General features: G+C 39.7%; 2 protein-coding genes across 19 annotated transcripts in view; one reads left to right on the top strand and one right to left on the bottom strand.

Moving 5' to 3' along the window:
* fndc1 (fibronectin type III domain containing 1) overlaps positions 1 to 9,404 on the bottom strand; it is a 44,616-nt gene extending 35,212 nt beyond the window's left edge. For 2 of the 7 annotated variants that reach the window (XM_085133369.1, XM_085133370.1), the window contains exons 1-3: positions 9,124 to 9,403; positions 2,937 to 3,131; positions 1,639 to 1,707 (exon numbers count right to left, since the gene is read on the bottom strand). In XM_085133369.1, coding sequence (XP_084989495.1) covers positions 1,639 to 1,707; positions 2,937 to 3,131; positions 9,124 to 9,196 — 337 coding nt within the window. In that variant the 5' untranslated portion in view covers positions 9,197 to 9,403. Of the gene's footprint in view, positions 1 to 1,638; positions 1,708 to 2,936; positions 3,132 to 9,123 lie in introns of all 7 variants that reach the window. The other 5 variants (XM_085133371.1, XM_085133368.1, XM_085133367.1 and 2 more) reach the window with 5 other exon arrangements.
* Positions 9,405 to 13,187: 3,783 nt separating this feature from the next.
* otofa (otoferlin a) overlaps positions 13,188 to 15,322 on the top strand; it is an 83,894-nt gene continuing 81,759 nt past the window's right edge. For 4 of the 12 annotated variants that reach the window (XM_085132646.1, XM_085132648.1, XM_085132651.1 and 1 more), the window contains exon 1: positions 13,192 to 13,612. In XM_085132646.1, coding sequence (XP_084988772.1) covers positions 13,531 to 13,612 — 82 coding nt within the window. In that variant the 5' untranslated portion in view covers positions 13,192 to 13,530. Of the gene's footprint in view, positions 13,613 to 15,322 lie in introns of all 12 variants that reach the window. The other 8 variants (XM_085132652.1, XM_085132650.1, XM_085132644.1 and 5 more) reach the window with 5 other exon arrangements.

Below are 15,322 nucleotides of genomic sequence, written 5' to 3'. Positions count from 1 at the left end.
CATGTCTACGTTTGATTAGACCAATGAGCATTTACATGACATAAGCTCAAATATCACATTGGGCTGCACACAAAAAAAGTACAGCACTATGCAAAAGTCTTGAGCCACCACTAATTTTTTTTATACTTTGGAAATGGAAAATAGTGACAGCATACAGAGATTCAGCGAAACATGCAAATCTGCACATGTATGCACAATACATGTAAAAACATAGTTTGGAGAATTCCACCAAGCTTGAAAATTAATATTGGAATAACCACAACGGCTCTTAGGAAAGCTCTGGGGAGGCCAATCCATGACTGAATGTGTTCCACTGGTGTTTTTCTGTCTTTTACTGCATTTGCAGTGTGTTTGAGATCATTGTCAATCTGAAAAATGAAGCTGTTGCCAATTAGATGCTTTCCAGATAATATTGTATGGTTGATCAATATCTGATCATACTTTTCTACATTTTTCTGCAATTTTGACACAATTTCCAACACTGCTGACTGAAATGCAGCTTAAAACCACAACAGAAGCTCCACCATGTTTTACAGATGGCTGTAGATGCTGTCTATTGTACCTCTTTTCTGACATCCTCCATACGTACTGACGATAATTTAAACTACAAATTTCAAATTTCAATTGATCGCTCCATAAGATCTGTTGCCATCGACTTTTAGTCCAATCCTTGTGTAATTTGGCACACCCCAGCCTTTTCTCCCTGTTTCCCTTCCTTAACAATAGTTTTTTGACAGCCACCTTTCCACTGAGACTACGTCTGATGAGGCTTGGCATACAGCAGGACCAGATGTATCACTCAGGTCTTTTTGCTAAGTTGCTCCTCAGTGTGAAAAGGGTTAGGTACGAGGTTTGAAAAACAAGTGAAGGAGCCAATGTCCAAACAAAGAACTTTGGAAGTTGGAGAGCTTATAGTCAAGACACTTAAAGAAAAGAAAAAGTCTGACTCCTTGGAAGGAAAATGCAAAAAAAATATGGGGTGGTTCGAGACTTTTGCACAGAACTGTAAAAATAAGTCCTAGAGGGCCATATGTTTGCATTGCTATCACTACTGCTTACATCGTTTTGGACTGACCACACAATGACATAAACAGCCTTTGAGAATGTTATAACACCAATTATTAATACATTTCCTTGATAAATTACTCTAATAATTAATTACCAAAATTGTTTGCAGTTAGCTTTCACTCACCTGATAAATCAGTAAGGCCTGCTTGACAGGGCACTCATACCCGCAACTCAAAGTGTTCACTTTCTAAATAGTCTGCCAATATTGGCTTCCAGCAATGTGTCTGTTCCTGATTTCTTGTGATTTCACAGTCTACTAAAATCTCTGACAGGTAATTTAAAAAAAAAATAGCTATGGCATAAAAGGTCATTAAAGGTAACACTCTCTAAAACAGATTTAAAATACGGTTCACCTACAAGAAAAGCACATCTATCTAAATAGACAGAAATGTGGGCGTCAGAGACAAATGAGTGTTTCCCTTTATTCATCCCGTGGGGAAGAACCAAGTAAGGGGATAAAGAAAAGGGTGATTATTGCCTGAAGAAAGAGAATTCAAGACAATTCCTCGTTTCATGCTTTTAACCCATTGTCATGTAATGTTGGTAATGATGCCCTCTGATTAGGTTTACCTGCTGATAAATTGCTGACAGGTGCACCGCCCAACACAGCAAAGCCATCCAGGTTAACCCATTCAGGGTCTAGAAACAAAAACACAGGATATCTGGATATATCAACTAGTAAGGAAGCAGTTCATTCTGTAAATAAAAAGAAAAACAAACTGATTTTTAAAATATTGTTTACATAGTCTATATCATATCATATCAGGTCGACGTTTTGTCTTTGTTGCTCCAGACACATTAATGATGTTGAAGCAAACAGTATGGGGTTATTTATGACAGCTGATGCTGCTCTCATGCTGCTGAGGGAACAACACATGATCTGCAAGGAATTTCTGGAAAGGCGAAGCTGAGACTGAGCTCAGTTGCCAGGTTTTTGAGATTTATGGTGAACAGTGCTGGAGCTGGAGAGACCACAGCGGCCACCAGAAGTTGTACTGGGCAACGCACAAGAACACAAACACACAGGCATCTGTAGACACTTTTTTTGAAAACACAGACAATGCATGACTTCATCAGTTGGCACCACCCAGTCCTTCACCACAACCACCACCAGACACACATAAGCTGCGCGCACACACATGCACAGAGTAAGTGGCCACAACACAGGATTATAGGAGCAGGGCTGGGTTGGCTGCAGACTTTGATGAAGTATGGTGCCAAGGATGGAGGAAAATGAAATAATGACAAAAGCAGGTTGGACTCAGTCAGTAACACAAAGTGTATGTATGTATGTATGTATATAGAAGCATAAAGACCTGACTTAAGTTTTACAATGTGGGATTAGAAAATACCAAAAGAAGCTATTAAAACCTAAAAATAAGCCCCTTCTCTAAAGCCTCAAACAACCACTGTCTACTGAGCTAGGATGACGATGGCCTGACACGCACATCACCCCTGGTGTGCTTTCCCTCTGGCAAACTTTTAGGACAGTGCATCCAATTATGAACTAATCCACATATAGAGATTAATCATCATTAATCAAGTCAACATACGCATGCACTTTTACACACCTCAATGTCTTGAGTGTCTACTTTGCTTCTTGTTCCTTGTCTCATTCTTGGCATTTATCTTGAGAAAATGCAGAACTGTGGGATTTCAAAGCTCACTTCACGGTTTAAGGCAAACCTTATTTGTATGCTCTGTGTCCATTTATATTCTTCTGGATTACTTTTTTTTGTCTAGCAGCTCTACCAGCACTTACCATTAGTTCCAGTTCATTTACAGGCATAACTTCAACATGGTTATGGAATCGTGACATCTCACATTCTCATCCTCCTCTTTTTGAACTTTTATTGACTCTTTCTTACCTACATCCTCCAACATGGGAGCGCGACTGTCCTTGCTCGCTTTAGTGAATCGATGGGATCTCGTGGGTTTACTGGAGCTGATCATGAAGCGGTCCACAGGTCTTCCATCCAGATGGATAGACGGCTCCCAGCTTTCCCTAAGGCCCTTCTCCACAGATGTTGGTTTCACATTTTGTGGTCGTGGGGGTTTCTCTGCTGCAACACAAAAACCACATTAAGATACATTTCAGGGGCATACATTTTTTTAAAAGAGTTTTTTATTTAGCATTTAGCATGCAAGAAATGTGGAAGTGCATTAAACATGAATTCGGCAAAAATAAATCTCCCTAAGAAAATAGTCCTCTCTATAACCTAATTTACAAACTCAGGAAACATTTTTCAAATACTTTCTTTTTGTTGCAGGTTTCAAGTATTATTTAATACAATATTGTTTCTATTTTATGTATATTTAGCATCACATCTATAATCAAATACACAAAGAAACAGACTTCGCTGCAGACTTTGCAATAACTGCATAAAAATTACAATAACTTTTATACACAGCTCACCATTTTTAAAAATAACTACACGTGACTGACAGCCAGTTTAATGGCCAGGGGAGATCTGTTCCCTTGTTATCTCAGGACAAATGAAGAGGACATCGTATCTGAAGTTGAAAATACAAAGTTTTGAATTTGTATTTTATGCCTTTTCACTTTAAGTAAAACTTCATAAGAACAATTTCATACCATCTAATTCAGTCAAAAACACTCGAGGGGGTAGGCATACCATCGTCAAAGTCTACAACCAAGAGACACCGTCATGACTGGAAATACAGAGGGTTAACAACAAGGTGCAAACCACTGGTTACATTCGTGTGGCGTACAGACGGAAAAGATACAAAAACTGGGTAACTGGCTCTAATTGTACAGTGCCCTCCGTTTCTCGGTCAGATTTCAGATCTCACTCAGATCATCAAATGCGACATCACAATGGGTACGTCATAAAATCTAAATTCTGATGACTAGAAAACAAAAATATACAAAAACTTTATTGGGAGAAGTACAGAACTGACCAATTATTATATTTTCATGGACCAATGGTAACAAACAATTTCTATTATTTCTATTTTTTTTTTTTATCCACCCAATAAACGCCGATCTAATGGGCCTATTTCAACTCAGGTCTGCTGTCCACCAAGTTCTCAGGGACATTTTAGCTCTAAAATTCACTGTGTACGCTGTGTTATCTGTCTGCTGTTTGATCCAGAGCAGGTGGCATGCACTCAGTTTTTAGTGAAATCAGCTGTCTGTAGCTGCTGCTATAAATTTGAGAGCAGCAAGAACAAACCAAAACTGTATCATAAAACACCACAAACAGATTCTCCTTTCAAAGATGCACGGCCATTAATGCACTCTTTCTTTAAAAATATAGCAGCTTTAAATCGAAAGATCCTAATAACATTGGAACATTTGCTAAACAGATGATATGCTACAGTCATGATGTCCTTGGCTTTCCCCTGCAGAGGTTTACATGAGCACTTTTGGTTTAGTATCATCACAAATTCACCTCTCCCAGCTGGATCTTCACTTTTTAACACTTAGATATAATTGCTACTTAGGCCTCCTGAGCTCTGTTATCCAGATGGTCACAGCTGTTCATAGCCCTTTAGCGTTGTTTCAGGACTTTATCGTGTGCTGAAAGATCGTCTCGTATTTGTTTTTGCTGAGTTCAGCCATCACCAGCTCCTGAGATAATGGCTTATATCATTTTGTGATCTAAGTTAAAAAAAAAACCACACACACACACACACACACACATACACACACACACACACACACACACACACACACACACACACACACACACACACACACACACACACACACACACAGTCGACTCATTATTTCCTCATTAATTCAGTCTTACAGTGGACTAAGCTTCATCAGCTGTGCATGACAATCCCCACTGACACAGGCTGCTTCTAATAAGGCTGTGTGTTACATAGGATTGCATCCTTTCCTCTGTCCAGACAGCCTTCATTTGGCCTCTCAGGAAATTTTTGATCCAAGGGCAAACCAGATTAAATCAAGACGTCAGCAGATGCACAAATGATATCCAAGAATAAACACGTTGGGAAGAAGCTGAGCAATAGTGGCTGTACCAATCCTAATCATACAGAGCAAGGCTTGCTTTCAGGGAGTTGCCATGGGAGACTGGGGCAGTAATATAATAGTATTGTCTGTGCTGTGTTTGTGAATGTGAAATGGAAAGATGGATAGAGTATGATTGAGTTAGACAGTGGAAAGTATTAACTATGTTAAGAATGAGGGCAGGGCCTGAGGTCATTATGTCACTGCCTTTTTCATTTTTATGCTTGTGTGTCTAGAAAAGCATGAGCCCTTGTGTTAGATGGATACAGGACGTGTGGTACACATGCACCCTTGAAGAGTCACACACACAGGTACGCACACACATGTATGAGCATGTGTAGAAGCACATGGAGGTAAGCCCTGAGGTCAAATGACTGCTGCAAAACTGTTCTATAAAATACTTGTGCTGCAGCACCTGCAGTCTGCTCCGCTCTTACAAGAACACTTTTTTTTTTTTTTGCCTTACCTTGCATCAAAATCATAGGTCGTGACCTCTCATTCACCCCATAACAATTTGCTACTAATGTCAAATAAATGTCACTTTCCACAAACTCCCATCAACAATAAGAATTGCTATTGAATTGCCAGATGAAGGTGGCATGGACATATCTGCTTTGCTATAGGTTTTTAATCATTTTAGCACAAGTTTTGCACATGTGTGTTGTGGGTATATGAGCCTTTTATAGCACTAAAAGCAGCTAAAACTCAAGATTGAGGTGAAGTCCAGTTGCTCAACTGTAAGATGTGCTTGGAGCACTCAAATAACACAAAAAAGAAAGAAAAGAACATTTTGCACATGTTTTGGGTTTGTTTGTCCATATTTGTTTTGCTTTTTTCTGAAGTTTCTGATACCACTTAAATAAACACCATTATATAAGCAGAGATTTTGCATTAGAAAAAAAAAGAGTTAACAACAGCGTGCCTTTTCAGAAACAGTGTCCCATTAACTTTTGATAATCGACAGAGCATGCTGTGAGCAGTTTTTACTGAAAGGCTTTTCTGTTCACAGTGGGTTCTGTGTTTTATACAGAATAAATGAAAAACGTATTCTGAAAAGATGCCGTTGAATGTAAGTTTTAAATACTGAGAGAGCACCACAAACAAATTATCTAAACTGTACTTGGCTGGAGGCGAAAAATTGCTGTAAATGGTGTAAAATTGTGGAGAAAACCACCCAATTGTTGGAGCTTGTGGTAAGTTGGAAGACGTGTCTTTTGCATTTGTGCTCTGTTTAAACACGGATCGACAAAAATCTGCAGATTTAATTACAAGACTAAGAAACCTATTTTTGTGTTTATGTGTTCAGGGACCCGAGGGAGTTAAATAACACAATATTTTCTTGCTTCTCTTGTCTTTAGATGTTTCAACCATTGGATAGAGCTTGTATCGCAAGTGTTTCCACATGGTGTTTAGAAACGTGTGTAATATCGGTTTTCTTATCCAAGTCACTGCCGGTTTTTCCCAGAAAGCCACAAGATTACTCTAAATATCGTTTTCTTTGATAGTTAATCTTAAGAAAATAAGTGGAATTTGCACGTTTAAAAGAATTCAGATGCCTGTGTGAACATACATTCATCTATGTGGGAGGTGTGAAATCTTGCCCAGTGCTACATTTCTCTTTTTACCAGTTCACCACCGCCTCACCTCTAACGACCAGTAAACTCTCTCCCGCAATCGACTCTGTGATAAAGCCAACGCACCAGACTGAGACTGTGCCCAAAGTTTATCACTGCTTTCTGACTGCAGTCAGTCACACCAATCGCTGAACTTTCTGCAACCAGTTTATTGTGTTGACTTGAGCTTAATTTGCCACTGAATTGTGACTGAGGACAGATTTTATTTGAAGCGACAGCCTCAAGTGAGTAAGCGCTTAGCTTTGGGCAGGTTACACGCATCCATATAAAACGTTTATGGCACATGACATCTACAATCAGAAGCAGGCCAGAACATTTGGGATCTAACAGCATATTTAGCTTTTTTGTGCTGGTGCTCACATGTGACTTTGCTTTTATAAAAAACCTTTCCAAAGTTATTCTAAGCAATTATTCAGTTAGTAGTAGTATAGCAGTTAGTGATGAGGTCTGACGCCTCATAGTGTTGGTTTATTGTCTATCTTCTCGCTGCACATCTAATATGCTCAAATCAAGCTTTGACAGGGTGCTCGTAGGCCAGGTGGTACTTGTTAAAGCAAGTGGAACAGTGCCCAGAGATGACATCATGACACGAGACATGCTGTTGCTGGCAGGTTTGATATGCAGCCGAGGTGCAGGTGAGCAGGGGCATAGGGTCAGGTGATTTAAGATTACGGAAAGCATTAGCAATATTAGAAATATGCAGGGGGAAAAAAGCCTCTCAGCAAGTCTCTATTTTCCTGAAGTAAAGAAGTTGAAGTTATGAAACTCCTCATCCTAAAACTCTTGCATGTAGCCTCCCTTGAAGAATCCTGACATGTGAACTGGAGCACAATAATGAAATTCCAGTGACCTGCAAGGACATTCCTTCTCCTCACTCCCTGTCCCTCGTGCTCTTCACACAGTTCGTGTAAATTCCAGAAGTTGATAGGCAGATTTTGTTTTTCCTGCACTGCCCCTGCGTAGGTATTCAGATATCCCCACGAGCTTACTCGTCCTCTTTTGTGAATAATTTCAGAGTGACGGGCTGATGATATGTGAGCAGAGAAAGTTAATGAGTAACACTCTCCTCTCTCTTAACAACTACTGTTGAGAGACCAGAGAGGAAGCCATTTAACTCGAAACTGGTCCAATCTACAGTGAGCTGTAGCTGCAGGGGCTCCCAGGTGTAAATGTGTGGAAGTGAATAAATGTGACGTTCTGAAAAGACTTCCAAAACGATGGAAAAGAAAATGACTCAGACAAAGGACCACAATAAATGGCAGCTGCCTATATTCAGTGAAAGCAGTGATCTCATGCGCTAAGCGCTTACATTTGAGAAGGACGCATATAGAAGTCTACAGATCAACTGACAAAATAAGTGAACTGAATAAAATTGAGGAGGAAGGGAGGGTGAAGGAAAGTCTGGCCTTTAAGCCCAAGGCAAAAAGATTACCTTTGTCCTCTGTGAAACTCCTTGGGCTTTGTGGCACGTTTGATATTTTGAATGTTTTCACTGTCTGGAGGATGTTGAATACTTTCGCTGAAAATTGATTTTACAAACAGCACTTAAGAAACTTCAAAAACATATGTGCAGCTGTGGTTTGCACTCTCTGTGCTTGTCAAAAATTCGCTGCACATCTGATATATCACTGCGCCTTTCTAGTAAAATCCTGCCAGCCTATGAATCAACAAAAAACCTGCATAGTCTCTTGGGTTCAAAATCTGCTTCACTGTCCAGCCATTCCTGACTATAGCTGATGGATGATGTGACATCTCAAATCAACTCCTTCACTTCTAGTCACTAATCAAAGTCCACTTTAAAGCCATTAATCTTCACATTCAGCTGAATTAGTTCCATATTTAATATGCCACCACTCACAGCATTTCATGATGTCGCCAGAAATTTGTCATCATCTTCTAGCCATGCATCCCAGTTACTTTTGGATGTGGCCACTAAGGAAAGGACTTGTTCCATAACTGCTCGGTCCTGCATCATAGTTTCCCCCCACAAAGTTTCATGGGTGAAAAATGCTGTCACTTCATATTTTCTCTAATAGCTCTCATTTAAACGAAATCGTTCACATCTGATAATGACTCATACTGCACGCTTGAAATGAAACGTCCCAGTGAGTTAAATATGATGCACTTAATCTACTTTGTTTTCTGCAAATGGAAACGTGGACACTGACGTGCACACATGCAAATACCTGCACATTATAGGATTCCTTTTGTTTAAACTTGTTAATATGAACAGCTTCTTTTGAATGCATTTTAAATATCCAATCACAAGGCACGTGACCTCTTTGATAAGTTCAACTTTCTCTTCACGAGTGGACAAGAAAGCAACAGTACCTGGATAATCAGATGAAACAAGTATCAAACTGCTTTACACGTAAGTGCTCTAATTGCACCTGCTTATGAAAGAGTAAATCAACGATTTACCTGCCCAGCTGCATCCTGGCCCACAAAGCGTAAGAAATAGTGCCACGAGCGTCCTGCCTGTGGCTAAAGCCATGGTGAGTGTGGCGAACTACTGCTGTGGTGCGACGCACCAGCTGGATGCAGAGGGCTGGGACACATCAGCCCTCTTCCCTCCCATCTGCCGATGGGAATGCTGCACTTCGCCGTGAACTGCCTCTCGTTTACATCGGTAAACCTGCACACAAACACACTATTAATGCCTTATTAGTAGTTTGTGATTTGAAACAAGTATTTCGAGGCTGCTTTTCAACTCATAAAATGTTATGAAGAGGAAAACTAACTAACTAACAAAAAACAAAACAAAACCCCAAAACATACAGACTCAGGCCAGAGTGCTGATTACAATCATGGAGACTTAGATATTTTTTTCCTAAATTCCATGAAGTTAAGCTAATCATTAATTTCTGGATAAAATACTAATATGAAAGAGAGAAAATGAGAAAATGTCTCCCTCTGGAGGTAACCAGGATGATTGCATCCAAAGCTTTAAAGGCTGGAAGCAGGTATAGAGATGAAACAAATGGGAGGACTTGAGAAGTTCTAGATTATAACAGACCTACGGATCAGTCATTTATTAAAAGAAATAAAATAAAAAATAAAGCCAATATCTACCTTTTAAACCTCTATGATATTCTCAAGTTTCGTCTATACGACTATCAGTATTATTCTTCCAGCCCACCTGATCCACCCCAGGATTAAACCTTTCCATGACACCATCCGTGCACCAGGTGTGAGAGAACAGAATCGTGGGCCAAGTAAAATTCCAGCACATGATGATCTAATCAGTGGAGACAAAGTTCATAATTACATCAATTTTCCGAAGAATTAATTTAACCACTAGATGGAGCAGACTGTTGTTGTCAATAAAAGGAGGCATTGAGGAGAAAACTGGAACTAATTGTTGAGTAGTGTAAACACTGACCTAGTAATACTATGGCTTTTATCCACTGTTGTTTTGGAAATAATCTGAACTCTTTGCCTTTCAAAAAAAAAAAGAAAAAAAAAAAGGTGTGATGTCATGTTGCAGTAAACTGATTTATATCCATTTTTCTCTATAACTGAACTATTAATATATATTGTTTATTTCTTTTCCAATGTGCCCACCACACTGAAGTCAGGAAGATTTTCTACTTATTTTTTTTTTAATAAGAGAGCTTCTCTGATTTCTTAGAAATCTTCTGGGTTCTGCTGTAGATTCCCTTGACCTTTAATGTTATAACAGCAAATGTCCCGTACGGCCTGCGACAATATGTTAGCAAAACTGACTGAACTGACAGTTATTTTAATGAGTGTCTCCATTGGTATTGTCATGAAAACATCTCTATGTCCATCTGTACCAGTATGGGCCCAGCCAACAGTTTTCCAACAGTTCCCTCTGCTGGCTAAAGCTCATATCACTACTGGAAAACAATGTCAATCATTTGCACATGACTTAATTTATGAATGACTTTGATGTCTTTTACATCAAAGTTATTCATCCAGAACCTTTCTAACACAGGGTTGGACCCCCTCCCCCGAGGAAAAGACAAGAGAACTAAAGGGTTTAAGCCAGGGACGCGGTTTTTAACCACACTTTGATATTAGGAAGCAGTGGCACAAAAATTCAGATTAAAAAAAAATGAGAATAATAACAAGAAGCAGCTTTGATGTCTGCAGCGCTGCTGGCTTTGGATCATTTGCACAGATTAAATTAGGGTTTTTTCAGTATTAGTTACTTTATTACTCATCTCTCCATCTCTCTCATACATGAGTCAGTGCAAACCGCAATACATAATTTAAACAAAAGATACTTACAGACTGTCATTCATTCACACCAGAGAGAGAGAGACTGTACTTCAGCCTATGTGGTAGAAATGTGTTCTCTCTTGTTATACACACGCCTGAGGCTGTTTATGCCAGGTACTCCCGATTACCTCAAGTGAAGAGACAAGTTTTTGTTTGTTTGTGATACAATACTGGGCCATCTCACCAGATTTATTGTATCCACAGAGACTCACTGTCTAGTAGTTATATCAGTAGGTGTTAAAGTATAGTGTGTGTCCCAGTTCTGTCATTATTGTGTCTTTACTTTGTTGATATTTTTTGTCATTTGTCAAATTTGTTGCATTATGCTCTAATGCAACAAATTCTTTCATATCTAACTTTATTTAAAACACAACTGATTTGTGTTTTATTACAGAATAAAGGGTGGCATGTTGGCTGGTGTGTCTTCTTTTGGAATCTTTATTTTTCTTTGTACAAAGATGATAAATTCAGGGATTGTTCAGTTCAGTCTGCTGTTGTCTGTGTTTTCCATAATGTTTTTTGAAGGTGCTCATAGATATTCCCTAAAACTGGGTGTTGTAGTCATCTTTTATACCCCGTTTAAACCAGTTTAGACTATGATGCTGTTTTCTCAGTTTATAACACAGCATATGTGTATTTGTTTGGAATCCATTCTTAGCAGAATATTTGTCTCTCCTCTGACAGAAGTTGTCAAAAACCCAGAGTGCTGAGCACTGCTCCTGGGATGATAAGGACCAGAAGCATCACAATGCTGTCACAGGAACTCCTGCTGCTGCCTTTGCAACCAGAAATCAGTGGCATTCCTGAAGAAACTCACAGCTCTGAAGTTTTGGTTTCATGCTGTGAGGAACATTATATGAGCAAGCAGATGTAGAGTTTCTCTGCTGTTGTTTGCAGACACATCTGAACACTGCATCAAAACAAAGGTTTTCACACAGTTGTACTCTTGGTATCTTTACAGTGATACACATCACTACTGAATGATAACTATTTTTCAAATCTAAAAAGAGGAGCCCAAAGAAACCTACCGCCTTATCTTTTCTCATACCAAATACATATATACTCATATTCCACTTCATTAGGTACACCTTGTTAGTACTGGCTTGGACCCTCTTTTTTGCCGTAATTCTTCCTGACATAGATCCAACAAGCTGCTAAAAACATTCCTCTAAGATTTAGGTCCATATTGGCATGCCACCATCACACAGTATGTCTGTGAAGCTTCTCAGTCATCCAGGTCATCGTAGTCAAAGGAGCTTGCAAAGAAAAGTGTCTGGACTTCTTTAAGTTGCTTGAAGACGTTTCACCTCTCATCCGAGAAGCTTCTTCAGTTCTTAGGTCAAATGGTGGGGAGTCCCAGATTTAAACCTAGTGGGAGTATCCCCCCACAGAGGGACACAAAAAGGACCCCCACGGGGGGGGGTCCTTTTGAAGCTTCTCGGATGAGAGGTGAAATGTCTTCAAGCAACTTAAAGAAGTCCAGATGCTTTTCTTTGCAAGCTCCTTTGATTAGCATCACACAGTTACTGCAGATTTGTCAGCTCCATGCCCCAATCTACCTCTCAAAAATACTGGAAGCAGCCATCAAATGGTGGGTACACTGTGGCCATAAAGAGATGGACATGGTCAGCAGCAATACTCAGGTAGGCTGTGGAGATTAAGCAATGCTCTTGCGGTACTCAGTGGCCCAAAAAAGCTAAATATCACAGAGACATTACACCATCACCTGAACCTCTGATACAGGGCAGGACAGAGCCATGCTTTTATCGTGTTTACGTCAAAGGAGCAGCACATAATAAAGTGGCAGGTGAGTGTGCATACTGGAGTAGATTTGAAGCTGGTGGTAGGTAAGTCAACATGTTTCTGTTGTTTGCGGCTGTCCTGACGCCTCTTCAGCAGGAACTGTTGGCCAAAGGTCAGAAAAGGACAACGTTCACCTCACCTGTTCGTCATGTTGACCCACAGCTATACTAAAGGGATCGGGGAGTTGCAGTATAATGTGGGCGTGGCAGCAAACCGTTTGTAGCGTGCAAAGTTTATTGTAACAAGATCATCTTTTTATTTCAAAGTAAAATGCATGAAGTACAGTAGGTCTAGATTCATGGCTAAGCGTTTTTATTAAAAATGTCTCTCAAACAGCGGTAGGGTTTTCCTCCGAATCCCAAGCCTGGTCTGTGTTTTTTTTGTTTTGTTTTGTCTCCCCGCAATTAGAGCATCATCTCTCTGTAGTTGAAGCCCACCCCCGCCCTTCCTGCGCAACGAGCAGAGTAAAACCAAGAACCAGCTCAGAGATGTGCGATAGACCCAGCAGCCACGGAGTAGGAGGAAATGTTAACTGGAGCCTGTGATTAATTCATTTTTGGGTTTTGGATTTTTTGTTTGTTTGTTTGTTTGCTTTCTTCCCTTTAAAGAAACGCACGTAAAGTATTCATGTTGCCAGGATAGAAAGCGATTTTTGGGTCCACCGACTCCAGCCCGCAAAGAAAGGCTCACCAAGACATCATTAAACGCAGATTGCACCAAATCGATTCAAGTTTTATCTGTGTGGAGTAAAATTACTCCCGCCCCCACCAGACTGGACTAATGATGGCTTTAATGGTTCACCTGAGGACGGTCGCTCACCTGCGAGGGAAAGGTGATAAGATCGCCAAAGTTACATTCAGGGGTAAGGATATATATGTATATTTTTCGAATTATTCTTCTGTATGTTGAAGCCGTGTGTGCTTGGAAACCGAATCGCGCTGTGTGCTGTGCCCTGATTTGCGCTTCGTTACACAATGTGATGAGAGCCAGTCAGCCGCTGCATAAAAAAGTTGGAAGAGCGAGAAAAAGAGTTTAGTTGCAGGCAAAACAGAATAACTGGTCTATCCAAGTTATCCAAGCCTTACGTTTTATTTCATTATATTCGTTAATATGGTAAAATACTGATACTGAAGTCTTTTTTCCGTTATATGTTATATACATCATGTAAAGTACTACAAAAATTAATACCATTTCTGCCAAGAATGGTGAATGTGAATTCAAAGCTTTTATCTCTTCTATTTTTTAAGTGTATACTAAAAAAGAGGAAAAAACACCAATCTTGGCATCCCTGAAACATCGATTTCCCATCACTGATTTTCAGTTATTTTATTTGCTTTCTTTCAACTTACTAGAACAATGTGTTTAAGAGGCCAGTTTAGACTAAGCTGATGGCATCGATTGCTAGAGATGTGGCTAAAGATGGAGCTTTGGGAATGTTCTGTGTAAGATCTTTGGAGTACTAACCAATTCACTCAAATCTAAGAGTCAGAATTGCAGCCACAACCTTGCACTCTCTCTCAGAGGAGATGAGAAGACGAAATGAGTTGTGGAAAAAAGGGTTTAGTTGATTTATTCATGTGTTTCGCGTGCTTGTCGTTTGCTTTCCGTGTGCTGGGTGTGTGAGCAAAATAATGTCAAAGAAACTGAGACAGGAAGGAGGAGCGGTGTGTTTTTCAGCACCCTGGACAGTGATCAGTCCACTGACAGGTGCTCAGTCCCTGTTGAAATCAATGCAGCATCACAATTGGAGAAGATGTTAGGAGAGCACTGCTGCCTCCTTTCCTCTCAGTGTGTGTGTGTGTGTGTGTGTGTGTGTGTGTTTGTGTGTGTGTATGTTGGGGGAAAAAAAGGATAACTTCTAGTGCAGTGGTTTGTGCTGCAGTGATTGCACCAGGGCCTGGATATTCTATGAACCATGCCTTCACAGTCAGTAACTGGATCGTCCACTCTTTCCTCAAAAGTCCATCTGTCAGCAGAGTAGCTCCACTTCATCCATGTATAATTTTTTTTTAAAAAAATGTCAAGAAAAGTTTGTGTGTATCTGTGTTTATTTGTATGTTTTAGAGACATAAATTAACCCCAAACCGTTAAATAATCGCCAGAAATTTCTGAGTTTTTTTTTAAATTATTGAACCTTCTGACAAATAAAAAAACAGTTAAATATCAGAAATTATTATGACTTTTAAAACTGAAAATGAATGATGATTTTATTTGAACATCTTGTACTTGTACTTTCAGTGCTATTTAAAATCCTGTTCCACTCTTGGCTTGCGCTGATTTTCATTCATTCAAAACTCAGTGTGAGCTCTGAGGGTTTTCTATTAAAAAAAAAAAGAAACAAAAGAACAAGCAGAAACACAGACAATCTTACATATATAAGAAATACCACATTAAAGGTATGTAAATGAATTCTAGCTGCACTAGGATCTTACATCTATTCTGCTACCCAATACAGTCCATGACCTGAATAGGAATTTCCTTTGTGATCCTCTAGCATGAGTTTGTTGAAGTAAACAGATATGAAGGAATAGCAGAGTCACAGGAAAGGTGGCTGCACGTATGGTTGAACATC

Source organism: Neolamprologus multifasciatus, chromosome 15, assembly GCF_963576455.1.
Source record: "Neolamprologus multifasciatus chromosome 15, fNeoMul1.2, whole genome shotgun sequence".
NCBI lineage: Eukaryota > Metazoa > Chordata > Actinopteri > Cichliformes > Cichlidae > Neolamprologus > Neolamprologus multifasciatus.
The sequence above is the reverse complement of the archived record's forward strand: the minus strand, read 5'-3'. Positions and strand labels throughout refer to the sequence as shown.